This window comes from Pyrgilauda ruficollis, unplaced genomic scaffold (genome assembly GCF_017590135.1).
Source record: "Pyrgilauda ruficollis isolate IOZ18807 unplaced genomic scaffold, ASM1759013v1 scaffold239, whole genome shotgun sequence".
Classification (NCBI taxonomy): Eukaryota; Metazoa; Chordata; class Aves; order Passeriformes; family Passeridae; genus Pyrgilauda; species Pyrgilauda ruficollis.
In genome coordinates, this window is record NW_024523537.1 from 255,094 (window position 1) to 282,545 (window position 27,452).

Sequence of the window (27,452 nt, forward strand, 5' to 3'; positions counted from 1 at the left end):
AAGGTCACAAACAGGAGACACTGTACCTAAATGTCCTTTTTACCTCCATAACAAAGGTACTGCTAATGTGCCTAAGGCACTCAGAGAAGGAGCTGCTGCACAGCATCTATTCCATTTTAGAGATACTCTCACTGCCCTGCATGTATCCCACACATGAAGATTCCCCAAGATTATCTAGATTGTTACTTGTTATCCCCATATATACCCTGGTCCCAGGGCACAGCCAGCAGCTCTTCCCAGTCTGCAGGTGAAGGGTGGTGCTTGTCTCAAACCAAACTGAACAATGTCAAATTCAGGAATCTCATTTGAACCAGGATCCTTCTGTTGCCACTGGTTAAAAACCAGGGACCTCTAGACAAAGATTTGTTCTGTTCCAAAAGAAATGGGATAACAAGCTGCTGCATCCAACATCAGAGGCCTGTTGGAAGAAGACAGGCACCATTATAGATAAACCAGTGCAATTGGGATGTGACAGCACTGACAGACTCCCTGTTTGATTCAGCAAATTGTTCATATAAATACCATGTGCCACCTTCAAAGGCCTTTGGATGCTGATTGCCAGGGCTATGCCAGCAAGAAAAAAGGCTCTATACCAGCAAAGCTGACAGGAAGGAAAATAAAAGGGAAGGATTCAGGGGAAACATGACATAGAACAGCAGCAAACCCTGAGACACAAGTGCACCCTTGTAGAAAAGGAAAGATACTCAGAGAAAACAGCATCTCTGAGCATAATTACCCACTGAGTAGGCTCTGAGCTCGTCAGAGAAGAGGCTACACCTTGTTGTACAATCAAATGTCACCAAGCATACATGAAATCCCGACCTGAACACTACTGCAATACAAATTCCAAACCTGCTCTGCATCCTCATTCTCCTGCCTGGCTGCCTGGTTCCTGGGGAAGTTGCTGTTGGCCCTGGAGACGGAGCTTCAATCTTTCAGCTAATCTAGATTTATCTTAGGATTTATGTTTGATTCCACACTCATCTAAGTAATGGAGCAGTTAATTGGTGCTGGGCCGTGCATGAACTGTAAAGAGAGAAACATGAGAAGCAGGAATTGAATTCTACACTGCACAGGAAGATGGATCCTTTCTGCATTCCTCACAAATATGGTAATGAGATTTTAAAATTTTATAAGATACTTGAATGGAATTTTTTCAGGGCCTTCCCTCACTGTATTTAGTCAGATTTGGGCTAAAGTATAAAATGGTGTTAAATGCTAAACCTGTCATCCCTGTCTCCAAGAAACCTTTGTTTGAGGACTCAGGATCCAGGTCCTGCCCCAGTCTCCTCTTGTTTTAGAAGCCATATAGCCACAGAACAGGGAAGTTGGAGCAGACTCCAATGTTCACACTCGCATCTCTGAAGTACAAGACACATTTTTAAGCATCTCAACACTGTAACAGGCTTATGAATAAATCAAGAACTACTTTAATTTAAAACACAAGTGCAAAGGATTCACAACTAAAGACGAGCAGGACTGTTTTGTTTCAAATTATAAATCTTTTCCAAGCCCTGCTTTTTTTGCATTAAAAAAAAAAGCAATGTATCTGGAATACAGAAACATTTTACATCAAAAAATTTCCAGTGCAGCTAAGAAGGAGCTTAATGAATTAATTTCAACCAACTCCATCAGCCTAAACTTAGACATCCAGTCTACAGAAACCCCGTATGACCTCTCTACCTGCCACGGGTGAGAGAGAGAGTGATTTTGTCCTTCAGCAGGTGTCTGAACCAAGGGGATGAACCACCTCTGGAGGTGTTCCCCCAGGGGTGTTCCTCTCCCCATGGGCTACAGAGCCAACCTACACGTTCTGCAGACTGGGTGCCTGCCCTTTGATGGCTGGCAACAGTGCAGATGAATTCCATCCCAAATTACTTCAAGTAATCAACCACGGCTTCAATTTTGAAGCAGGATCTGTAGCTGGAGCAAATAGCAGAGGACAGAGGTTATGAACATCTTCTGAAGAAAACCCAGTTCTGAGGTCAGTTTCTGAGACAGCAGGACTGTCCTGAGAATAACTAAAAGTCCAAAATCTTGGTATCTGGAGTTTCAAAACAAGATCCCAGCTCCACATCTACAAATATATTCTTGAGACCTCACAACAACACACACCATCACTGTACAATGTTAATCCCGACCTAGAGTCCAATTACGTTGAGGATCTCACTGATCAGAGAGTGCAGCATACAAAATACCTAAAACTACGTCAAAATAACTGAAAGAGCTGTTTAGACAACCAGAAACCTTCCAGATGTAAAGGGCTGTTGGGGAAGGGCAGACCCATAACCAGACAGCAGCACACAAACACAAAAATCAATCCTGGGATATGCAGGATAGCTCAAATATTTCCATTTGGTCTCCTACAGCATCCCCAAAACGCTACCCAATAACTGCCCCAGGGCAGCACTTCTCAGCCTCTCCAGGGAGAAAGGACTGGAAAAGCAAGCCACAGGAACATGCTGTTCACATTCCAACCAGCACACGAAGTGTTGCAAATGGTGAATTTTTAACCATAAGATCCTGGTGGTAAGAGCACCTGGTCTTCATACGGTCCACTTTGAGGACCATATCCAAAGGTTTCCCCCTCCAAAAGTTTAAAATCATGAAATGGATTCAAGACTGACCACTAAACCATACACATTCTGCAGCAAAAGAGAAGCATGTTGATGCAAGAGAGCCACTTAAAACAAATATATACATATCATATCTGCTCCCTAAGGAAGTGTGTGCAGGTTTCTAGGTCCATATTTAACCAAGGGAAATTAAAATAATCTGTGGAAAGGTCTCAGAGGAAAAAAAAAAGTCTTTGTGCATTGAGAGTTTAAAGGGGTCTGTGCCCCAAAGTGAGTCAGCTCATGGCTCCAGTGCACAATGAAGAAAACAAAGATCACATTTCTAAGTGGGAAATATCGTTCCAGCTCAGTAGTCAGCAGCCTGGGTGTGCAGAAACCCACAGACATTCAGAAACACAACTTCACACTCCACTTTCGAATGCCATCCTTCGGCAGCAGCGATCCGCAAGCCATGGAATACCCGCTTTATCCTTGAGACAGACTTGGTCTCACTCAGATCTAGTCTGTATTGATTGTCTTCAGCAAAGGAGAAGCCACAGAAGGCTGAGGATGCATGGACAGGATTCACATTTGTCCTCCAAAACAATCACTGGCAAGTTCCAAGCACCATTCACAGGTCGAGACTGCCTGGGCTCTTACTTTTTTCTATATATTTTTTTATAAACATTCCTTTTCCCTAGAGTTTCCCCTCCTATAAAGTCAGCAGGTGGAGGTGCGCTTCCTGTACTGTTGGATAAGGGGCACCAAGCACTCTGGAAGTCCTGTCTGGAGCAAAAAGGGGTGATCCAGGAGTTCTTGTGCCGTTGCTCTTTCCAGTGGATCCCGTGTCAACATCCTCTCCAAGAAGTCTCTCAGAACTGGGGAGGTCTGTGAAAAAGCAACCAACCAAGTCAACCCTGCAAAGGGACCATGCACAGCTCATGCAACACCAGGCTGCCAAGGTGGGTGTGGTTAAAAGGATCTTGCACGTACCCAATCTGTATCCCTGTTTTTCCAGCAATGTGACACAGGTCAAGTGCTTTTTATGCTATGGACATAACTTTCTGTTACTGCTAAGCACTACTCTTAGGTTGCTTTCTTTTGAATGGGATACAGTCAATTAAGCTAAGATTGCCTGCCACATCCTTCCATTTGGGTTACTTCTGCTTCCCACTTTGTCACTTAAACTTTTCTGGATTTCACCTGAAAAACTCTGCAGGACTCCTGCTACCTGGGCACATCACTTGGGTGGGAAGGGGGCATCAATCCATTCTTTTACTGGTCACAGATTATGGAAAGGTAGTTAAATAGAGTTCTCCCCTCAGTTCTGAGAGCCTGAAAGACCCTCATGCTAATGGTACAAGAAGATGAAGGAGCTGCAGCACCAGTAACAACAAGCTGAATGACCTCACAGGTTTGTCCTTTGGAAGAGGTGTAAAAGTCTGGTAAGTAGCCAGCCCCAAGCACCACTTCATGACCCTGCACATCTCTGGCTCATTTAATCCTCTGCATCATTAAAATGGAATTTTAAAAAATTATCTTGCCATATATTTATTTATTTTAATGCTGATAATTATATCCAGTTTAGACTGGGGGCATTTCCCCAGCTCTGATTCCCTTACTAGATCCTGAAATACTGTTCACACTGAGATATTACTCATCTCAGGAGCCCTTTGGATGACTTCACTTGGGATTGCCAGAGAAGGCACTGCACAGCTCAGGACAAGTGCCAGGATCCAGCCTGTATCCCTGTGTATAAATCTGCCCATGTTTTAGCAATGCAGCAGGGATTATCCTAGGTGGCATCCCTTTAACCTACTGCCCCCAGAATTGTAGTCACTGACCACAGTGAACCATAAATTGGCACCAAAACACCAGAATGGAGAGCTGGATCCACAGCTGGAGCTGCACTCCAGCAGGACACTGGAGAGGATGCTCACCAGCCTGTAAATCAGAGGTCTGCTGGGAGCCAGTCTGCTTCCCAGTACAAAGTGGAGCAGAGCAAGACCGTAACCAGCTCGGGCTGTCACAGCCTGTGGCATGCCCACGTCACCAAGGAAGGCGTGACCCAGACCAAGATGGTTTTACACTGCCCAAGGAGGGCAAGCACCAAGTCCAGAATGTGACCGTGAAATTTTAATTAGTGTTGCAAAGGCAAAAAGGAAAGAACAGCTGTTGATGCTGGAGTGTGTGCTGTTAGTTCAGCAGTCTACTCTCTTAAATAATTCAGTTTTAGCAGCTGCAGATGCTCTGATTAATTGGAAAGGCTGGGTAGCTCAGGATGCTGCAGAAGCTGTTTGATCTCAGAGGCTGGGCATGGAATGAAAGGAAGACTTCTTTAAGCGGGCACTGAAAGGTGATCACTACTTCTTATGTCACTGATTCTTTTTCCTAAGAAACCATGGAGCCGAGTTCATCTTCTGAGCTATTGCGGTGTCTCCATGAGTTTGCATCAGTCCTGAGCTCTCCTGCTCTGACCATAACGCATCCTTTGTAGTACTGAAGGCCATGAAGCTGAAAACTCCTAAGAGCAGGGATCCTCCTGCTCCCTTCCCTGGAAGATAAGCTACTCAATCAATATCAGTAAGCTGGGAACTGCTGGGTCCACCTGAAGCAGCTCTGACCTGCACTCTCCATTTGAGAGTACCCTCGCACTGCCAGGGCTGTTTCCTAAAGCAGCCACCAGCTGTCAGCAGCAGCTTGCAGCCACTAAGACCCCGAGGCCAAAGCTGTTCCCCAAGAAACATGTCCTAGCAAGACCATTTCCACAGCCAGCTGCACTGGGAACAGCTGATACAGATATTTGCCCATGATAACCATCAGGCTTACAAGTACTTAGCAGCACGCTCACCCTGTGGAAGTTTTTCAGTTTGGGAGGAGGGCTGTCACGAAGTCTCTTCATTGCCTGGACTGGAGAATCACTGAAGTAGGGGGGTTCTCCATCTACCATCTCTATCACCATGATCCCCAGGGACCAGATATCCACCTGTGGGAGACAATGTCACATCAATACACACACTCCAGAGGAATCCGTCCTTGTTTTGTTGCTTTCACAAAGACCACAAATGGTACCAAGAGAGTCCAACACTGATGCCCTTCATGCTTTTGGGCTCCTTACAGGAGTTTAACAAAGTCAATTTTGCACCCAGAACTGAGCCATGCTGGTATTGCAACATGTAAAGGTGTGCAAGTAACTGCTTGTACCTGGCTGGTTGGTAAACAAAACTAGTCAGTCTACTGCCACCTGCCCAGAACTCCAGAGTTCTCATGTCTGCTTTCTCGGAGGTGAGCCTCTCAGAGCTCACATCTCCCCCCCCATTCCTTTATGGAATTGATTTACTGATCCCTATAATGTCACAGGCTGCTCCCTGCTCACATCTGTCCACAGTAGATACAAGTCTGGGCCAAACTTTATGTGTAAAAATAGAAAAAGTTGATGCCTTGTTCCTAGAAGCAGAACAATCTGGTTTTCTACTCATTTAGGAAATATTGATGTCATCACCATCAAAGCTGTAGTCATAGTTAGGTTTATTTTCTAAATAGAATCTAGAGACTTCCTAGAAAAGCCAGTAGTTATTTTCCCATGACACTTCAGAATATTACTTCTCTCCTGCTATTAGGGAAGCGGTCCCTTACCTCAGTAGTGTATGGTATCCTTGCAATGACTTCTGGAGCCATCCAATAAGGAGTACCCACCAGGGATTTTCTTTTAGGTACATCTTTACTGATCTGAGCACAGAAGCCAAAATCAGAGAGTTTGACCTGTACCAAGAGAAAAGCAACCAGTCTTAAAAATAAGCCTTAAACAAAACAGAGGGAAACACCACCACAGACAAATATGAAAAGTAAGAGGATGAGGGGAAAACAAGGGATTTGGAACAGAAAGGAAGTAAGAGACAGAGGCTGCAGCAGCAGAAGACAGGAAACAATTTGTCTGAGGAAACACACCCTGCCATCCAACGTCAGAAGAATGGAGTCACTCTTGATATCTCGGTGAATGACCCCCTGAGAGTGGAGATAGGACAGAGCCTGCAGCACCGACTCACACACTGTGGCAATCTGCTCCTCATTCAGCCTGCAATTAGAGACAGGGGACTTAAACTGTGCAGAGCACAGTGCTCCTTCACAGGGGCACAGGGGTTTAAACACAGACACTTTGGTTCCCTACGACAATCACCATCTCACCTTCACCATTCTTCTATGTCTGTTACTGAGGAAAACATTTTTACTTGATGGTTGACAACTTTTAAGTTTTCATAGGTTTAATACCGAGAAATTGCACTTCAAATTCTGTACCCAAATTCATTCTGCAAGATGCTGTTTCAAGCAGTTCTGACAGGCAGCAGTGTTGCTTGATGCCAAGGTGCTGCAGTAACTGGTGAGACAGCTTTTTTTAAGCAAATACAGTAAAGACATTATTCACAAGGCTTATTGTGCAACTGTATCCACAAAACATCCAAATGCATAATTTGACAGCAAATATAGGGATCCTTTAGGATCCTTTAGGTGTTTCCTGCAGACACTTGGGGGACACTCACACCTAACTAAAGGCAGCACAGGCAAGCAGGGAAGACACTACTAATTTGTACCACTGTTAGCACATGGAATATGAGCCCCAAGAACCCTCTCTTTAGAAGCTGCTGCTGTTTAGAATAGCAACACAAAAACATTCACAATCAAGTGAAAACGGTAGAAATGAAAATTCTCTCCTGTACCTGGGGACAGTGACAGCTCTGCATGTTTACACTGAGCAGTGCTAGAAGTAAATTATTTCAAAGAATAGCTGAAGTACCCAATTTGAGTACTGTGGATTCTCAGCCCATCTCTAGCAGTTGTTCTGAACAACCCCTGGTTGAGGACAGAAATGAAACGTCCTCAAATTTGGATCTGCAAGTGAGCCTAAGGAGAAGAAAGCATTCAGAAGGCAGAACTGTGTAGTGAACAGTACCTTCTAAATCCATAACAATTCCTACACCATCAGCTGAGAAATCTACACTTGTGCTGCTTGTTTGGCATCCCATACCTTACTGTTCCAAACCAGGACAGCTACAAGGTTGTAGCTGCACTGTGGCACACTGACGGCAATTAAATCTGAAGGGTGTCAGGGGGCTACTTCTGCCTTTATGATTTAACCTGAAAAGGGAGAGGGACAAAGGCTACACCTGGGACTTCCCAGCACAGAACCCAATGCCTTTAGGAACAGTGCTTTTCCTTTCATAGTGCCTCAGCTGATGCACCTGAAAGCCCTGTGGTTCCAGAAGATCACAAGAGGTGTACTTTCACCCTGTCACGTATGGAATTTGGTTTCAGTCAAGTGACTGCACAGTGTAAAACAGATTACTGAAGGATTACCTCACTCCTGGAGATGTAAATCACTTATCCCCCTCAGCAAAAGTTTAATGACTGCAATGATGGCATTTTCCTTCCTGGGAAAAACTGATAAAGGTTTGCAGCTTACTTCTGATTAATGTTACTGTTATAACAGATCCTTCTTCCATCATGAGGGAAAAAACCCAAAACATTCATTAACAGGTTCAAAAGCAGCTTCTTAAAACAAATTTAGGCTGAGGTCTCACTGGTGGATATAAATACACAGACTCTTCATAAACCTCTTAATAACTTTTTATCTGTAATTCAGTACTAGCCAAGAGCTACAAGAGTTTCATTGGCCCTGTAAGCTGTAAGTGAGCACTCCTCAGGATTAAATGCTGGCTTGCAGACCCTGAAATGCCTCTGAACTCAATTCTGGAAGGGCCTGCCCAGATAAGTGTTTCCAGGACACTTCTTCCAGGTGGGGTTGTGGTGGCTACAGAGGACAATGCGGCTCTTGATGCCTGTCAAAATTGTGCTTCCAAAACTCAGAACCCAACAGAGCAAGATACATGCCACCAAGTAGAGTAAGGTACATGCCTTAAACCCACCACAGGACCTAGGCAAAGCATGTATATGAACTAAAGGTATACTAGGAATTTTTAAAAACTGAATACAATTAGTGCTAGCAATACTGCCTAACTGTAATCCAGTTAAGATTCTGAATCTTCCAAAAATAAATTCTCATCCTACACACTTTCTTGGTCAGCCTTTCCACTGGCATTCCCTGTCCCAGTTTCCAGCCTTGCAGGACAGCTCTGAAGCAGGACTCCAGAGTCAGCAGTGCTCCAGAGTCATGGGTAAGACACAATCACCATAACTGCATCATCAGAACACCTTCTGAAAAGGACCAGAGGCCATCTGAGAACAACTTATTTGCCCTACAGAAATGCTTTGGGTACTATTGAATATGAAGCAGTGTAGATAAGGAAACAAATTTAGGAGAGTGTCCAGTAGTTGCTATCTTTAGGCAATGAAATTTGGGAAGGAGTCCAGATCTCAAGGCTCTGCTGCACTTCTCCAGAGGAGTTAGTGAGGTTGAATTTGTGGCTAAGGTTGCACTACTGAAAACTATTTCTTTAACACTTATTCAGTGAAGGTCCTGGCCAGGATTCAACAGATATAGTAAACACTTTCTATGAGTACTGTGTTTTACAGGGAAGGTCATCAAGGAGATGACTAGTGGGTATATAAAGGGATCAGTACTTTAAATTAGTCCCTTCTGCATCAGAAGTATTATCACATATTCAAAATGGATAACAGTTATAAACTGTAGTAGTTTTAGAGCACTGCAAACACAAGATCTCTGAGGAAACCCATTTGTCCCAGAAATCCCCATTCTGCTGTCCCTGCTCTGCCATGTTGATGTCTGGGATTTTGCTTTATACCTGATCTGAGACACGATGTCTGTGAGGGCTCCTCCCTGCAGGAACTCCATCAGCACCCAGAGCTCCTCTCCCACAAGGTAGCTCTTGTACATCTCCACGACATTGACGTGTTGATAGTCCCTCATTATCACCACCTGTAAAACCACAGTGGACAAGTGACCACCACAAAATCACTCACCAACTTCATCTTATCCAACCAAATAAGCACACACAGCCCTGTAACTACAGTGCAGAGCCTCCATCCCCTCAGCAATAGTTGTTCTTGGTATGAGCATAACACTACTAAAAGGAAGATGATCCTGCTCTTCCCTTTCTTTTGCCACACTGATTGTTCCAACAGATTCTGCAGACAGCAGGATCCCCCTGTCTTCAGCACCCTCACCTCATTGAAGAGGAGCTCCCGGCGCTGCTGCTTCCTCAGATCCATCATTTTCACGGCCACCTGGCGCCCCGAGTGCTTCTCCCGAGCGATGCACACGATTCCTGTGGAGCCTTCCCCAATCTTGATGTAATTCTCCAGCAATGTCCTGGGATCTCCCTGGTCCACAACCATCCTGAGGGCAGCTTTGAATTGCTCGTGAGTCACAACCACAGGGTCCTCGCTGGCTGGCTGCCCCTTCCCAGCAGAGTCCTGGGGCAGGTGGAGGTTGCTGGAACTGGTCTGGGTCTGCCGGTTCCTGGGGGACCCTGCTGGGGAGGGCCTGCCTGGTGGCACTGCCACAGCCTTCTCTGCTGTTGGAGATTTCTGGGGGGTCCCAGCTTCGGAGATCATCCTGGGGAACTCGGAGGCAGGCTGGTCTGGAGGGAGAGACTGGGCTTTGGCTGCAGGGCTGTGGGGGGAACCCCACTGCTGGGGCTTGAAGAAAGCATTAGGCTTTAAGAAGAACAAAGAGGAAAGTGAGAGGAGAAACAAAGTAATGGTTGAATTAACAAGCAGAGAGGTGAGGAATCAGTTCTGTGTCATCCCACTCTGCCCTAACACACCTAGGAGCAGACTGGAATCAAGAGCTTCAGGTTCTTGTCTCCAGGTCTGCCCAACACATGGCTTGGATGAAGATCTCCTTAGATGCACATCTTCAAGAATCCCTTAGGGAATGGGTGCTACGCTTTAGCAGCCTCCAAATTGAGGCAGTTTAAAGGGAACATGCTTTTAAAAAACCACCAAGACACAAAACCCACAGAAAAAAACCCCAGCTGCTAAAAAGCATTCCAACCTTGCCACCAAAAATCAGGGGCAACCTGTGCTGCAGAGAATTGAAAATCCTTTATCCCTCCATGCCTCTGATCTTCCTTTGTATAAAAGGAAAGGGGATTCATGCCAAGGCTGTAAATCACTTTGAAGTCTTGGCCTAATTCCCTTTGGGTAATTACACTCTGCCTACTGAAAACACTCTCTGCACTTTCCACTGGTACCTGCAGAGCATTCCTGTCGATCAGGCATGGAATTAGCTCTCCACTTTGGGAAAAGCACCAGGCACCAGGACAGCTGGAGGCAACCAATGTCAGACTCCAGCTACACAGAGCCACCTGCCACCTCACTGGCTTAAAACTGACCTGCCGTGAATCTGGATTAGCAATGCTCGAGGTTTTTTGAGACCTCCCACTCAAATGACAAGCAGGCCCAACCCTATTTAGTGTAGATGTAGTAAGATCACAGCCTGTGGGAATGTGGCTTCAGGATATGCATTCCCATGCCAGGAAGGATAAATATTGTCGTGCTAATACTCACCCTGGAAATGCTGACTAATTAAAATCAACAACATTTAGCAGGTGGGGTACAAAATACATTATATACGTACATATGTATATGTAAAATATACATAGTATATGTATATAAATATATGCAAAATAATAGTAGATCTGTCAAAGAAGCAACTTCAGAAAGAGCAAGCCCATCATTTATATTACAGGGCAAAATAGAAACTTCAAAGCAAAAAGCTTTTTCTCTCTCACAATTCAGAGAGATTATTAATAAAGTTAATAATATGGGCATGGGAACTGAAAACTGCCAATCGAGAATTTTTTACAAGAGCACTCATTTTCCCTGTCTCAGACAGTGAATAATTGTGTAGGATTTAATTCTATGCACTTTGGGTTTTAATCAAGGATTTTTGTCAAGAGCAGAATCTGCATAAGCCTCACACACAGAGAGGCCCTGGAAAACACGATTTAGCAGCATCAGGGCACAGCACAAACACAACTGCTCATCAGGAGCTCCTTCCTCCCCATACACCAGCTCCACCCCTGCAGTCCTGTGCTAACATGCTCACAGCAACACAGAATTTACTTCCCAAATCTTGTTTTGTCTCAGGAGAAAGAAAAAAACGCACGTTTTACATAACCCAGAGCATGCAGAAGGGCACAGAACATGCATGCAAGTTCACACAGGTTTGCTTAACCACATATAAGTCTTATTTCCTGCTCCTATAATCTGTCAGTCCCCATGTACATGTTTTCTGTCTTGGGACATTTTGAGGTGTCGCTGGCTCTTCCATTCCTTCCCTTCATAAGGAAGGTGCGCTCAAACTTACCATGGTGCTTTTCAAGGCACCACCTTCCCATTTCAGCCAGCTACCCAGCCAAGTGGCGGATGCTGCATCTCTGGAAGTGTTCAAGACCACGTTGGAGCAGCCTGGTCTAGTGGAACCTGACGGACATTGATGTCTCTACCAACCCAAGCCAGTCTGGGATTCCATGATTCAGTTATATCCCTGTCCCTTTCATCTCCAATTACATACTTCTTACACATCATCAGCTCCATTAGAGCAGCAGACCCAAGTTTTCATCATCAGAGGCTGGTAAGAACAGCTTAGATAAACAACAACCAGGGATGGCACAGATCCCTCACTGGAGTAGGGAGATAGATTAGTCTTAGGAGTCTTCCCTATTCCTCTCCTCTGACAGACAGCTGGACTTCACACACTCCCAAGCACATCCACTTGGCTGGTAACTTCTGGTCCTGCTCCTGGAAGTGCTGAGCATGGCAAAGACACTCTGGGGATGACAAAAGTGGCCAGCTCTAGGTACTCAGGGGACAGGCCTCGAAGCAGTGTAGATCAGCCCAGAGCCACTGAGACAGCAGTAAGTGCAGTTTGTGTTAAACAAGGACTGCATTCTTTCAAAATCTCTCCCTTGGAAAGGAAACCCACTGTGCCCAAAGCCTTGGATCCTTATACAAACTGCAAGAAGCTGGATTAGAGACATCTCCCTGCAACACCCTTCAGAACAGTCAGGTTGGTTTGGACAGTGGTTCCTGTCATCGTCCTCACGGTTCACAGCTGCTGGGAATCAACCTGGCCCAGCACCAGCTTTAAAGCCACCATACAAGCCATGCACAGACGATGGATGCTGGGGCAGCCCAGAATGGAAAAGAAACAATGGCTGCATTTCCTATCCAGTACCAGGAACCAGAGATTTTCAGTATAACAAGAAATGAGTCATCCATTCAGGACAGCTTTCCTGGGGGAGCTGTAGCTATGAGCTGTCCCACCCTTTACAAAATCCAACAGCCTGACTTCCTGTGTGACAGCACCGTGGGTGCTGATGCAAACCCTGCTGCTGTAGTGGCCTGGCAGATATAGCTATAACCAACACACTCTCCCGAGTTAGTTCTGGTTTGCACAGGCAGAAGAACACATTGCTAATGCAAATCGTGGCAATTTCCCAAATGGCAAAGGCTTTTTGGGGCCAGCAGAATGGCATTGCAGTTATGCCTTTACCTCACAGAAGGTAATGATTAAGACCCCTCATCCTTCCCAGCCCACACTCCTGCAGCTCCACCAAACCTTCTGCTGGAGATCTGGCTGCCATCCTGAGCTGTGCCTTGCAGCATCTCGTGAAGCTCGGGCGGACCACACATTTCCTCTGCTCAGGACTATTTTGATTCCAACATTAATCATAACAAGAACAGATGGTTGCCCAATGTTTGCAATTAAATTGGCTGCATAGGTAACCTCTGGAACTGTAAAGTCAACACTGCAGTCCAGTGAATATCTCTTACCTTGATCTGCAGGGGAGGGCCTGGCTTGTTTGAGCTGCTGGACAAGGGGAACACGCTGCGCAAGAGCCTCCTCTTCAGGCTGTTCTCCCGTGATTTGGAGCTGGGGCTGCCCTCCCCCGCGGGTCTGGCGCTGGGCTGTCGCTGCAGCCAGCCCTCTTCCGGGCTCTTCATTGCAGTCTCGCTCTCCCCCAGCACGGCGGGCACCTGCGGCAGCCCAGAGGTGCGCTGCAGACAGCTGCCATCGGCGCCCTGGAACTCCGACGGCCCCAGGGACTGGGCTTTTGTCACCATCCCGTTGGGATGAGACTGCCCTTCCAGGCGGGATTTGTAATCTGGCCACATGGTCTGCCTCCGGGCCACCTTGGACCCACCGTTGCAGTTGAGGTAGTTCCCATACTTGTCTGCCCAGTCTCCTTCAGGACTCTGAAGGTACATGTCTGGGGGTCTCTCATCTCCCAGGAGCCCAAGGGACTGGGCTCTTCTCCTGCTGGTGGGGCTCCTGCCCCTCAGAGTGTTCGAGCTGATGGCAGAAAGCTTCTGGATGTCATTGAGCAACCCAGAGATGTAACCTTCCACTTCCACGGTGCTGCCCCGCACCACGGTCTGGGAAACACAGGGAAGGTGAGAAACAAGTCAGAGTTGTAAGAATCAAGGCTCAATCTGTATTGCCAAAGGTTAGATTTTGTACATATAGCCAAAGACAACTCAAGGAATTCAGGAAAAATTACCAATTTTCATCTTTTGTTTCATTGTCCTTTACTGAGGGGAAAAAAAAAGTCCTTGGGTTACATCCCACAGTGAGAGCAGCAGTGCTGTCAGCCAGAACAGCCAATTCTGCTGTTGTGCTCACATTCTAAAAGACAATATTAGAGCAAAAGTGGGATATTTCAACACTCCTGGCTTTTTTGCGCTGAAACTGTGTGGCACTACATACATCACTAATGCACTCACCAAGCTCCTGAAATATTAGTTCTCAGAAGTTCCAGCATGCTGCAAGCTCCATTTGCAAAACTCTCCTTTGCTGTGCCAACACAAGGTTCATCTCTCCCCTGAAGCACTCTCAATAGCGTTGTAATCAGCGTCCCTCAGTCTGCTTCTCTACAATTTCTGCTAATACATCCCAATCCTGACCAGTGCAGACTGTGCTGTTCCAACTCTGCCTCCCTGCTTTGCTCTGCCAAGCTATTATAATTAAAAACTATGAACAAAGGGTCACAGCAGCTCACAACTGCCTTGTAAGCAAACGCTGAAGAACAAGGCTTCCATCCAAACAGGCACCAGCTCTGTACAGTAGGATGCTTGAAGCTGTTGGTATATTATGTAGTCTTCTACCTTTTTTTTTTTCCTGGAACTGAAAAGCTTACAGAAGCTTTTCTAGTGCTGGGAACCAAAATATTTCATTTCTCTACAGAAATTTGCAGCACAGGATCACTCCTACACTTTCATGAACCTCTGCCTGAGGAAAGTCCTTCCCTGGAGTGACAGCAATCTCCTGTTTGCTAACTGAGCTCCAGGGATCTTCTAAACATGCTGAATTAATTACACTGAGACTAATACTTAGCTGGTGCAACACAGTAGCTCCAGTAATTTCAAGAGAACACTACCACAGTGCACAAACGAGCACCTGGTTTGCTCAGCGTCTGAGAATGAAAGGCAAAACAGAAGATTTTTGTTCAACAAGGTGAAGAAAGGACAACTCAACTCACTCCATGGTGCACACACACCAGCTGCAGCTGGAAATTCTGGTCTTCACTCCTACTCTCTCACCACACACACATCCCCCTTCCTCCACAGCCTAGCTGCTGTCACAGAACAATGTGCTCGGGACACGAACTTTTTGTCCAAAATGGACAAAATTAATTCCAGAAAGACATGAGTATTCTCAAAATAAGAAGCCTCCAACAACATGCTATGGCCTCTCCAGAAAATCCACTGCAGTTCTCCCCTTCTAGCTAAAACTCCCTAGAATTACTCTCAAGTCACTCCCATGAAATCAGACCTAGCCCCAGCAGACAGGGAAGATGGGAGTTAATCTTGTTTTGCTGCTGTGTTTAAGGATTGCAACAGATTAATGAGGAAACATCCAAATTTGAGCCAAATGTATATGGAGTGCTCTTACATAGCTCATACCTTACTGACCAAAACTGAGAAATTATAACAAGAAAAGCATCTTTTTATAAACCACACACAAACCCAGGCACTGCTCTGATAATTTAATCCAGGACTAGATACAAGGGCTTGGCCAACTAGCACTTGGGGGGGGAAAAAAAAAAAATCTAATTGACTGGTATCATTGAACCGGAGTTAATTCAAATAGAGTTTACCAGAAACAGTCAAGCTTTGTTATGCAGTCTGTAGAGTGTTTGCATTTCAAATTACTGGGAAAAACAGTGTCAGTTTAAGATGATTCTTCAGGTTTTCTTAAAGCCTGTTGGCTATTCTGTCCTTGTTCTCTTAGGATTTGCACCTCCTTTCATGCTTTTACCATTCTTGGGTTTAGTAAGTCAGACATGAAAGTCCCGACCACATAAGGCTCAGGGCAAACTCCAGGAAATCTCTTCACACACTTCTGTTTCACACATGTCTGTTTCAACAGTGATGCCTCACTATTTTTTGAGCATCCTTGGCCTAATACTTAAGGAAACTTGGCTTGGTCTGGAAACACTATCGGTGCAGTGCCCAGAGCCTCACTGAAGTCAAGATACAGGGGACTGCTACCACTTCTCCTGACCCAAAGCCCCCTACCCTGTGATTAATGAAAATTGAGTTGCTTGACGTGATTCTTTTCTTGATAAATCCATACTGGCTGCCAGCTATTACCCTGCTATCTCCTTGGAAGTGGCTGCAAATAGATTACTTGCTTATTTGTTCCAGTCTCTTTCTGAGGACAGAAATTATTCTGACTGATTTGCAATTCCTTGAATTTCATTAGGCCCAGCTGACTTGAAAATATGGAACTTCTTAGCTAAGTCTCATTTCTGTTCCCGTTCTTTTCTTATTCTGGCCTGCATTCTCATCCCTTCATCCTCATGCTAATTGTCAGCCCACTGATCACACTTAATGAAAACCAGAGAAAAATCACTAAATACTTAGGAATTCACGGTGTCATCTGTTAACTTACTTCCAAAGCTAGCAGCTAAAAAGTTCTTTCCTTCATCCTTCTTCTCCTTCTCATTGCACTCATCACATGTCCTTAGTGCCCTTTATGTTCTTTGAGAATAACATTTCTTTTTGTGCATTGCCCTTCCAGTTTTGCTCCTACATGAATTTCTTTTCTCTTTGCCCTTTATAACTTGACCTAGTTTCCACCCTTCTGAGCAATCCTCCCGCAGTTTAAGCTCATTACAGAGCTCCCGATCTAACCAAGTTGGTCTCTTATTACACATTTTATCTCTCCTCTGGATTGTGCTCCTATCCTCTACTACATTTTGAACCTCAAAGCACATTTAGGACACCAAGTAATACCTCCTGCCTTTATTTTTTTTTTTTACCTATTCTTCCTAAGCAAGTTTTTCCTTTATAAACCAGCATTCTGCTCAAAGATCCTGAAGAGCCATTTCATTGGCAGGTTTGACTATGTACTGAAGCTTACATTAAACCAAATATAGTCCCCTTTATTCTCAATGCTTTAAGCACCTGTACACAAAAAGCTAAATATATTCATCAGATGGCCAACTCTTTTTTATATCCCTCCTAAAACCCAAGTAGCTACATCTCTGTTTTACAACACACCTTTCAATTTTTAGACCCCTGCAGGGCTTTTTTTTTTTAACTGGGAACAAAAACTTCTCCCAAGCAAGCACGATTTCAAGCACAATATTTCTGTCACCATCTTTAATTTCCTTTCCTGAGAGGTCACCACGAAGTTGCCTTTTCCTACAGCATGCTCCTGCTGTCACTTACACAGTCTCCAGATGCCAGGACCAGCAGCCATCTAAACCCACCCATTTACAGGAATCACTTATTTTTCCTTACTGAAGGACATTGTCCCATTACTATGTCCCACTTTCCACTAAAGTGCTGGTTTATTTACCATTTTAGCCCAGACCCTAATTTAGTCCTTGTGGTCCTCACTTGTCCATGAACTGCAAGGCAGTGCTACATTTCTCTCTCTCCCACTTAGGCTTCCCTGGCAACTTAATTACCAGCCAAATTTGCTCACGCAGGAGAACGACAACCTTCTAAAACAGGTCTCTCCAAAAATTCTTCTCTTGGCTTCCTGTCCAACAGCTGAAAGCCTCCTGGCTCCCGTCAGCTACCACAGGAGCTTTCACAGGTCCCCATCACTGCCCCATGACAGGCAGCCAGCTGCTTATTTCAACAGTGACGACAACAACAGGTAAGGATCCTACTGTTCTTATTCCTGATGAAGTTAATATCACCATGGGCTATCAAAGCTTGCAATCCACTGAATTCCATACAGATACCACCCTTAGTCCCATTTATGGGGCACCAGAAGCAGTGCCTCAATTTGGAGGCAACTCCCCAAGGAAGAGGAAAGAACTGTCTGCCTCCCTCACCTTCATAGGCTGGAGCTGCATCCTTGTGATTCTCGAAGGGTCTACCACTGGCTTGGGGCGCCTCAGCGTGTCCAGAATATTCTGCCATTGAGGTGGCAGGCCCACAAATTTGCCCTCCTTTGGGTCAAATGAGGTGTGGACACGGTGCTCAAAGTTCTGCGGGGCCGAGATCTCCGGGCGTTTCTTCTTCTTCTTACGGAACATGATGCCTGAAGGGGAGAAGGCAACACGGTCAGTGCCTGTCCAGGGCTGAAGTGCCCAAGCAGTAAAATCAGGTATCAATTCTATGATTTAATTATGTTGTATTGAGAACATTTTCCAGTGAAAAGCACTTTATCAAGAGTTGATCACCTGCTTTTATAGATGAGGAAACAGGCACCAAGACAGCAATGGTTTTGCCCAAGGCCACCTTGCAGGTTCATGGCTCAGATGGGATTTCTGGTGACTTTCCTTATTTCTACAAATTCATATTGCCTGATAAAACTATTTGAAAAGTAATTAAGAGATACATATTTATATTTTATCTGCTTATACCTACATTAAATGGCTCTGGAGTCCAGCCAGTTAGACAGCATTGATTCCACCACAAGCCTGAAATTTAAGGTGGTAATGAACAGGGCTCGGTTTTCTTTTCACTGCTTACTCCAAGTAAGTAATATCAACTTGGTTCCCATTTAAAGACAGCAGAGCTGTTGCCAAAGGAAGAGCTGCCAGAGACTGACTCTGGATCTCAGTTTTTCTTGCTTCGACAGAGGGCTCAGGAGGGAGAGAGGAGATAGTAGGTGGAAATCAAACTCTGTCAGCAGGTAGCTGAAGAAGCTAAAATTAAAAACTAAGACTTCTTTTCCCTTGGGGGCTTGAGAGAGACAGCTTGTGTGAACAGCCAGCGCAAGTGCAACAAGCCAGAAGCACCTAACACTGAAATACACCCAAATACAGGAGACTTCAAAGTCTGAAATAAGAATCTATAAACAAATTTATAACCCAAAAAGATACTTAGACAGAAAGCTCAGAGATTGGATCTTTCTGAAATCAGGAAGATATGAAGGAAAAGGAAGAACCAGAGTCCTGCATGCAGACAAGAGGTGGGAAAGCTGGAGGACTGCAGTGGATTGACACAACCTCTCCACAAAAACCAGACAGGGAAGATAGGGTGAGGTAAGGAGATTTTCCATGGAGAGCCAGGTTTTTCACCTGGGAATGAGAGACGGGCATAAATCAAAACAGGAGCGGTCCCAACAGCATAGAAGGAAAAGTTTTCCTGTGACCAGGAGAGTCCAACATTGGAGCAGCCTGCCCAGACAGGCTGGGCAGGCTCCATCCTCAGGGGTTTGCTCTCAAAGCCAAAGCCCTGAGTAATCCAGCCTGACCCTCCAAGCTGACCCTGCCTTGAGCAGGGGGGTTGGGCTGCACCTCTCAAGGTCCCTTTTCCTCTGAAATGTTCTTCGACTCTATTCACTGTTTTAGGAAAAAGCTGCACAGGTTTTTTAAAGCAATTGGCATCTGCCAATAAACAAAAATAACAATATTTGTATGCTCTTCCCTTTCCACAGACAATGTTCTATTGGCATTTACCTCTCACTAACACTGCTTACAGCCATGAATGCCATCTCTTCCCTGACATCAGGCTGAGGATTTTTGCCACTTAATCTTCAACTTTGTAGCAGTCACTCTTCCCCTGTACAGGACCTCAGCTTCCAACTATTTGTGCTGAATAAATATTTACAAGGGTCAGAGAGACAGACCACATAGAGAGATAACTTGCTGCGGTGTAAACGTGAACACACTTCTGGAGGACACCAGTCTCCAAAATCAGCACATCACCGTGAAATCTATGTCAAACATTTTCCAGATTGTCCCACTCTAAACTTGTTTAGGGAGCAAAGTGCAGCCGCCACCTGAACAATGACTTGGCTCCCTGGTGCTAGACTGGGGTCTTGAAAATTCAATACACAATGGCTCCCAGTTTGGTTACAACGATGCTGCAGCCACAGGGACAGGAAGTGTTTGTATGGCAGAGAAGGACCTTTGCTCCATCTAATCCCCCATTCATGCAATCCATCCTTGGTGAAACACCAACTTCACGTGCACTGTTCATTTCAGTAGCCTACTAAAGATACCTCACAGGTCAAAAAGAAAACAAAAGGTTAGGAAAGGAAGAAAAAAACCCCAAAAAGCTTACAAAAGAGGCTGGAAGCAACTGCTCTGCCTAGAAGAGATTTTTCAGAATAATCTTTGCTTAGAACAAGCTCCAATGAAAACCCAAATACATCTTAATGGAGAGCTTATGGGAAGGGTGTCTGTGCTCCAGGTCTGTATTGCAGCTCCTCAAACACAGTGATTCATCTCTCAGGCCCCTTAGGTGCTGCTTATTAGCTAATAATCAAGACTAAAGTCAGAGGGCAATTCTTTAAGGAAAAAAAAGTGCAGACAATCCCAGAAAGGAAAGATACTCTAATAGCTCGTGGTGTTAGTAGTGCTCAAACCAACAGCAGGAGCTGCTGAGGAGCTTAAGAGCCTCCAAGGAAAGCAGGGAGTATCTCTGTAGTATTGCAGCAAGTGGTTCAGCTCTGAATCCTTGACTACATGTGAGTTATGACAGCTCCTTGATCCACCTTGACTCAGCCACAGCAATCCCAGTGATCATACGATTTCTACTAGTAACTCTTCTACTCCTATTCCTACAGCTTCATAATGAGAGGATACCCAGGGCACAGCAGACAGTCTTAAGTTTGGTTTTTAAGTGCTTCATGTGGCAAAGGGTCCTGTAAAGCAGGGTGTTACAAATGCCACAATCATTAGCACTTGTAGCATCAATGGTTTTCTGAACATGTCAGGCATTTCCCCATAACAAAAATGATTCTGGCTTAAGTATTTCAAAATGCAAAATTTTAAAGCCCAGGTGATATTTTGGCCCCAACGAGAAGAGTGGCTCTATTTCACCATCCCAGTTTGCAGAAGTATAAACACAACACTACATTCGTATATTTACATAAAATCCCTATCCCTGACAATCAACATGTGGACTACAGTTGGATCCCATAGCCAAAAGCATGCTTCCAAAACCCAGAAAGGAGCACCTACTGAGTTCATGGTCAGTTTTAAGTGACTGGTTAGCATGGCCTGCATCTACCTTATTGGATTAAAACAGACAGCTTAAAAACAACAAAATGTAATCAGCTCCAAATACAACACACCCCTGGGCATCCAATGGTATTTGCTCTACATGGTCAGCATCAATCCCTGATTATAAAGAGATCAGACAGGTGGTTTAAAGGTAAACTGCATTAGGATCAAATGAAATACATACACTAAAAATAGTTATTTGAAATCCAATGAATTCTAATAATCTTGGTAGGTTTTGCATCTCATTGAGGAGGTCTGTATTTAACCAGTCTCCTTTCACTTTGTGGTTTTCATGCAAGATCTATTTACTTGTATTTCCAATACCCAGCTAAAGAATGTTTATTGTTAAATAAAACACATAAAACCAGGCCTTTTCTAAGTCAGTGAGAAATGAATAAGAACATTTTATGCATATAAGACTTTGTAAATCAAGCCAAACCTGTATTTAAACATAGACAGCATCCCTTTAATATAACAACACAAATACTGTGACACTGATTTTATAATAATCTACTAGACTTTAGTCTTTCATTCAGTGCTGACAACTGTACTGTAAGAAATGTCACAAACATAAATAATAAAAGTCACTACCACAAGACAAAAGCAGTCGGAGATTGAAATTCTCTCAGCGATCCATTCCTGCTGCCTGGGAAACCACGTTAGGTTTTTCAACTCCAGATATAGCTGTTGCTAGATGATACAGTTCCAAAAGCTGTCACATCTGCCAGCGAGCACGAGAAAAAATCCCACAGCCAGCAGATCCAGAGCAGGGGGAGGGATCAACTGGGAAGGAGGGGCAAGAAGAGAGAGGGGTCAGCCTCAGATGAGAGGAAGGGGTGGGAAGATTAAGGCTGGAGGGGGAATGAGTGTTAGTGAGGGAGAGAGGAATGGTTGGAAGACAGGCAACCCGAGGAGGAGGGCACAGTAAAGAAGCAACATCACCCGGAGGGGAAGAATTAAAAAAAAAAAAAAAAAAAAAAAAAAAAAAAAAAAAAAAAAAAAGAAAAAAAAAAAATTTAAAAGGGGGGGCAAAAAAAAAAAAAAAAAAAAGAGAAGAAGTAGATAAATGTTATCAGGAGTGGCTCGTTCCAACGCCCAGACAAAGGCAGCAGCGTGCACTGCCTTTTCACCCGACCTGCCTCCACCCTGCTCACGTCCAGCCACACGTTCCACTAGGACACCGCGCCGTACGGACCCGTGCTCATTCCCTCCCTCACTCACACATGCACTTGATGATAGCACGGCAGCACAGAGCTACTTCAGTCTCACTTGTGCAGTTTCCAGTTAAAAATAAGCTCTCCCTCCCCCTCCTTGCTGCAGCACTGAACTCGCTCATCAGCTCATTGCGTCGCTATCGCAGATCTGGACGCAGTTCCCTACATTCCTCCTGCCCCGGACAAGAGATAACGCTTGGTCCCTGGGCTCAGGAAAGCCATTCCCATAATTTCCAAGTCCTCCCACAGCTGATCTGCCAAACTGCTCTGGCCAGCTCCAAGAGGAGAGGGAGAGAAGGAGAACTCTTCCTACAGGACCTGAGGAACTGCAATATGCAGATTGAGTTTGCAGTAGGAAGATGAAGATCCCAGAGAACACAGCAATTAAAAGGAAAAATGTATTTCCATACTCTGCTACTCAGGTCACTGTCATGTGCTGCATTTGAAATGGATTGCAGATTAACTAGGCCATTATCCATGCATGTCATATGCATGTGTTCACACAAATGTATGTGTGAATATGCACACATGGAATTTCACTGCATCCCATACCTTCTAAAATACTCATGTTTGCCTTCCTGAGGTTTGCAACACTCTTAGTATTTATTACAAGCCATAAACAATCATAGCAGTTTGCAAATAAAGGAAAATGACAGGTTAGGTCCCTGAAGAGCTGTCAAACCCAAATGTGACTTCACACAGCAAGGAATGGCAACAAGGGTCAGTGAAAGGGAAAAAGAAAAGCCAAGTGGTCCAAAATCTGAAACAGTATCTGAGAGCACTGCCCTGACACCTTCTGCATTCGTCTGCAATTCTAGTTTCAGAAATACTGGTTGAAGTACTTTTTTTCCTCCTCAAGGAAGAGTGGATATTTCCCAGCTGTGCTATCCCTTTCCTCATTGCAAGTCCTTTCCTTCTATTCCTTTCTCCCTCACCAGCCCCCCATGGCAAAGCTGCATGTTGGAGCAAAGCAACAGCACAGCAAACTGATGTAATGCTCTAAATCCTGCCCAAACACACTTGAGAGCACAGATTAATATTACATTAGAAATAAGCTTAGGGAGAGACATATTTGTTATATTGGTGGGTTTATTTCTGAGGAATGAGAAGAACAGCACAACTGGCTTGACATTTTTTGGCCGTGCCTCCACTGAGCAGGGTCTGAAGGTGCTGCCTCTCTCTCCCCTGCTCCATTTCCTTGCTCATAAATTAGGACTAAAACCCAGTGAACGCCTATTTGCTCAGCTTGTTTGGGACGCTGCTGGGTTACATACTTTTAGATGTGTTTTAGTTATACCATACTAAATTCATTCTGGGACATATATAAAAGCACTTGCAAAGAAAAGACCTCTTGAACTTTCCAAAACCAGCACAGGCATGTCCCAAATGCTAATGGGCTTTATCCCTTAACAAATAACAAAGTTTTCCATTATTTACAGTCCCCTAGAAATCCCAGCTGAAGTCACCATCCCATTGTGTCTGTCTCTGAAGTCAGGCCCCACCCTCTAGAGGTTTCATCTAAACAGACTAAAGGTGAGGAAAGGGAATGATTATCCTCATTTGCAGATGAGACAAAAAAAATTACTAGCCCTGTTTCTTCCCACCTATGTCTAGATGAGCAGATCTACAACATCTCCCAGCTATGTCTCCTGGCTGCTTTTTAACTTTATATCAAGGCCAGATCCAGGCCCAACACAGCCAGGCTTCCACAGAGAGAAAACCTGGGTGCAGAGCCCCAGTGGAGGACAAGAGACGCTCTGACCACGGGTTTGATCTGGACACCAGCACGTAGGTCCAGAAGCCTTGACAGAACTAAGCAGCGTAGACAGAAATCACACCCAAACCTCAGCTGCAGTTCAGTGCCTTCATTACAAGACCAGCCTTTCCCCCTTGGGCTCAGTGTGTGAGGGTACAGCCACCAAACACTGCTGCAGCACCAGGGAAGGCGGCTCACTCATTGTGTCCTTGACACGCAGAGCCAGCGGGACGTGTGCTGCAGGTCACCAGGCTGAGACCAAAGCCACAACAACTCTGACCCTTCTCCCCCACCTTTTACGTGATTCATGTGGCTCGTGTCCTGTTCTGGCTATACCAAGCCACACTGTGCTGCACCTCTGACACTCACCTCACATTTATACCCCTCCCTCTCCCCTGTCCAAAGAGCAGCTGCATTGTTCCACATGGATTTTCCAACATTATTTTGGCATAAAGGATGCATCAGGGTTAAAAACAGGTTGCTGTATTTTGCTGTTAATCCAAAGCACCACAGAGCTTCAAGACAGGGCTTGATGGATTCAGGGCTTCACTCTCCACTGTCTCGTGTGACAGATCCATTCAAAATCAGCATAAAAGTACTATCAAGATTAGAATAAGAACGTTTAAGGGTCTGTCTCCAAAAATTCACATGAATAGCAACATCTTACAATCAGACAAGAGGTTACATTGGGACAAACCAAGGGGCCACATCTGGCATGTGGGGTCACATGGCAGGGGAAGGAGCCAAGGCACTGGGCTGCAATGCTGGGCGCCACATCCTGCGGCTCCATGTGAGCCCTGGAACCTCAGAGTGCTCTTGCACAGCTCGCAGATCCAGCTGCCACTGGCACGTGGGGTTACAAGAGGGAAGCTGCAGCTCCGTGTGCAGATGGGCACAGCACAGATTTTACTGTATGCAGGAAGAGTCAGGGAGCAGGGCTGAATTCTCACAAGCAGACTTGTCCCAACAGAGGCACTGGTGACCACCATCCTAGATCACCATACTTGTTCAGTAGCACAGCAAAGGGCTGAACACCCCAGCAATTCCCCAGTTGACCCAAGTATAGAGACGCAAGAGTGAAACTTCCAGCCAACACTAAACAATCTCAGTCCCTAGTTATGCTCATCATGTTCTCCCAAAGAGAGAGCTTGTGTTATCCCCACAGGATAACTGATGGGAAAACTCCAGCCCAGGCAGTGCCCCCCAAAACATGGAAGGACAGATTTGCTTAACCCCACAACCTGCCTGACTCTCAGTGCCTTCCTGCTCACTGCTGCCAACACTGAGATGCAAATTTAAATTACAACAGACAAGTCTTCTCCCAGGGAATATCAGTTACCCTGCTCTGTTTGCCACAACTGTGAGTGTTCACACAGCTCTCTGTATGTTAAAACCTGAGATGCACTCCTAACACGAGATAAATGACGGCTATTGGCTACAGCCACGTTCCGTTCATCAATTAATTACAAAACAATCTAATTACTAACACTACAAGTTAAATGGCTGAGCCTTAGGAAAAGTGTAATTTCCTGAGACATTTTTGAGGGAAATAAATTTCAACTTTTAGTCTCTGGGCACCCTCCATTCCCACTGTTCTTTTTTGCCAGACAAATGGAAGGTCAGTCTAAGAACAACAGTACCATTGGTAAGACCAAATGGCAGTGCATTAGTCCTCAAACCACATGGTAATCCTGCAGCTTTAGAAACCATAATGAGGAATGCCTTAGAAACAAGACCTGTAGCAGCCAAGTGCTGATTTTGTACTCCATTGCACTATGACATTGTTACTCAAAGTCAGTGAGACTGGTGCAGGAGCAGTGTTGGTGCCACAGACAAGGAAGCTGCTCCCTAGTCTAGAACCGCCCCTGACAAGGTGTCAGAAGTTGCTGGGCTCTCTGCTGGGCAGCACAACTCCTGGTGAGCCTTCAGCTACTCCTGCTCACTTGTGTCCTGTCCAGGTACAGAGCACATGTACTGCTCTGAATGGGATGGAACTTCAGCAGGTACCCCTGTGGGTACCCAAAAAACCCTCAAGTGCAATACAGCACTCAGAGCCTGGCTGTATGTTTTTACTTGCAGTTGGGCTAAGCTAGTCCAAGCTGCTTTAAGCAATTTTGTTTAAAGCAATTTACACAAATATTTAGCTCTTTTCTCTGCTTGTGAATTTCCCTAAGCATATTACAGAAGTAGGTTAAAAAGAGCTCTTTGTTTTGGATTGGAGGCAGGACAGACAAACTTTAAAGAATTCTCCTTAATTTCATTCTCCTTGGGAATGAAAATCATTTTGTGACCAAGCAGTGTTGTTTCTCACTTTGCAAGCCTTGGCAGCAGGACCCAGGGTGGCCTTCCCAGGTACATCCATACTCATGCCCAGCTAGACAGAAACAGCCCCTGTGCACAGAGCAGGCTTTTCATCTGGTTACTAATCCAGCAAGCTATTTGCTGATAGTACTTTCCACTTTTTGATCAGCTTTGCTTCTAGACTCATAAATCATTGTTCACACAGCATGCAGGCTGTACATACCAAGGCAGCATTGAATGTTAAAAACAATATAAAGCTTCATCACACCATCAGGAATGAGACTTTTCTGTGGGACTGGGCTGGAGAGAGAGCGAGGCAGCAGCTTCTCTTCCCCAGCAGCTGTGTTAGGGACCGACAGGTTGTACCCAAACAGAGAGCTCAGAAAAGCAGACAAAGAGTGGCCAAAGGTCTCTCACTTTCCATACATCCCCCAGCTTCACCTGAGAGCTCACACTCACCAGACACAAATTGCTCTTCTGTTTTTTCAGTGCTCTGTCCCCAAATACATTAAAGCAGTAATGCCCTGGCAAAAAAGAAAGCAAATATTAACAGACGGGACTGTTTTCTGTCACTGCAAATACCTGCCTGTATGCACTGGTTACCTGACAAAATAATTAAATACAAATGCCCAATAAATCTGTATATTGTAACTTAAATAGAACAAGATTAGGCAACTTTCAGCCAGCCAAAACACACACAACCCAGCCCCACACGAGTACTCCAGCATAGCTTCAGGAGGTGTTCTGAAAGGATTCTGGCCAGCACAGCCACCAGAAGGTTGGGAATACACACAGGAAGGGTTTAACTAGACCTCTGTAAGGTATGGTGAGGGTCCTTGCAGATAGAAGATACTTAAGAGCACACATTGCTCTGTCTCCTGTAAAGGCGATGAGTATGCATGTTCCTGACATGCTGTCTGCTCTCTCAAGCATCATCCCGAATAATTTTTAACTCCTTCTTCACCCCAAGGTTTTAAGAGCATCACCCTGCGAGATTCAACAAGGCATTTTCCCTCCACATTCCCCATCCTCTTGAGTGTCAGTTGGCTAAAATACCAGACCTCAGCCCCACACGTTGTCCCACCTCACAGACCGTGGAAAGTAAAAACCACAAGATCTTACTGGCAGTCCTGCTGCAACAATGCTGGTGGTGGACAGTTCCAAGGGAGAGGAGAAAGAAGGGTCTGGAGGTAAACTCTCCCACTGTCATGCAGCAAAGCCG

The 27,452-nt window shown here is 45.1% G+C and overlaps 1 protein-coding gene across 2 annotated transcripts; it reads right to left on the reverse strand.

Moving 5' to 3' along the window:
• Nucleotides 1–1,471: 1,471 nt before the first annotated feature.
• On the reverse strand, nt 1,472–27,452 carry PAK6 (p21 (RAC1) activated kinase 6). 2 transcript variants are annotated; one of them, XM_041469647.1, is made up of 9 exons: nt 27,353–27,452; nt 17,834–18,042; nt 13,314–13,916; nt 9,696–10,187; nt 9,314–9,447; nt 6,504–6,630; nt 6,192–6,317; nt 5,407–5,541; nt 1,472–3,443 (listed from the first exon to the last, which is right to left on the reverse strand). In XM_041469647.1, the coding sequence occupies exons 1-9, from the start codon at nt 27,438–27,440 to the stop codon at nt 3,276–3,278; spliced, it is 2,082 nt and encodes a 693-aa protein (XP_041325581.1). In that variant the 5' UTR covers nt 27,441–27,452; the 3' UTR covers nt 1,472–3,275. The 2 variants fall into 2 exon arrangements, with proteins under 2 accessions (XP_041325581.1, XP_041325582.1); XM_041469648.1 differs by lacking the exon at nt 27,353–27,452 and adding an exon at nt 21,551–21,651.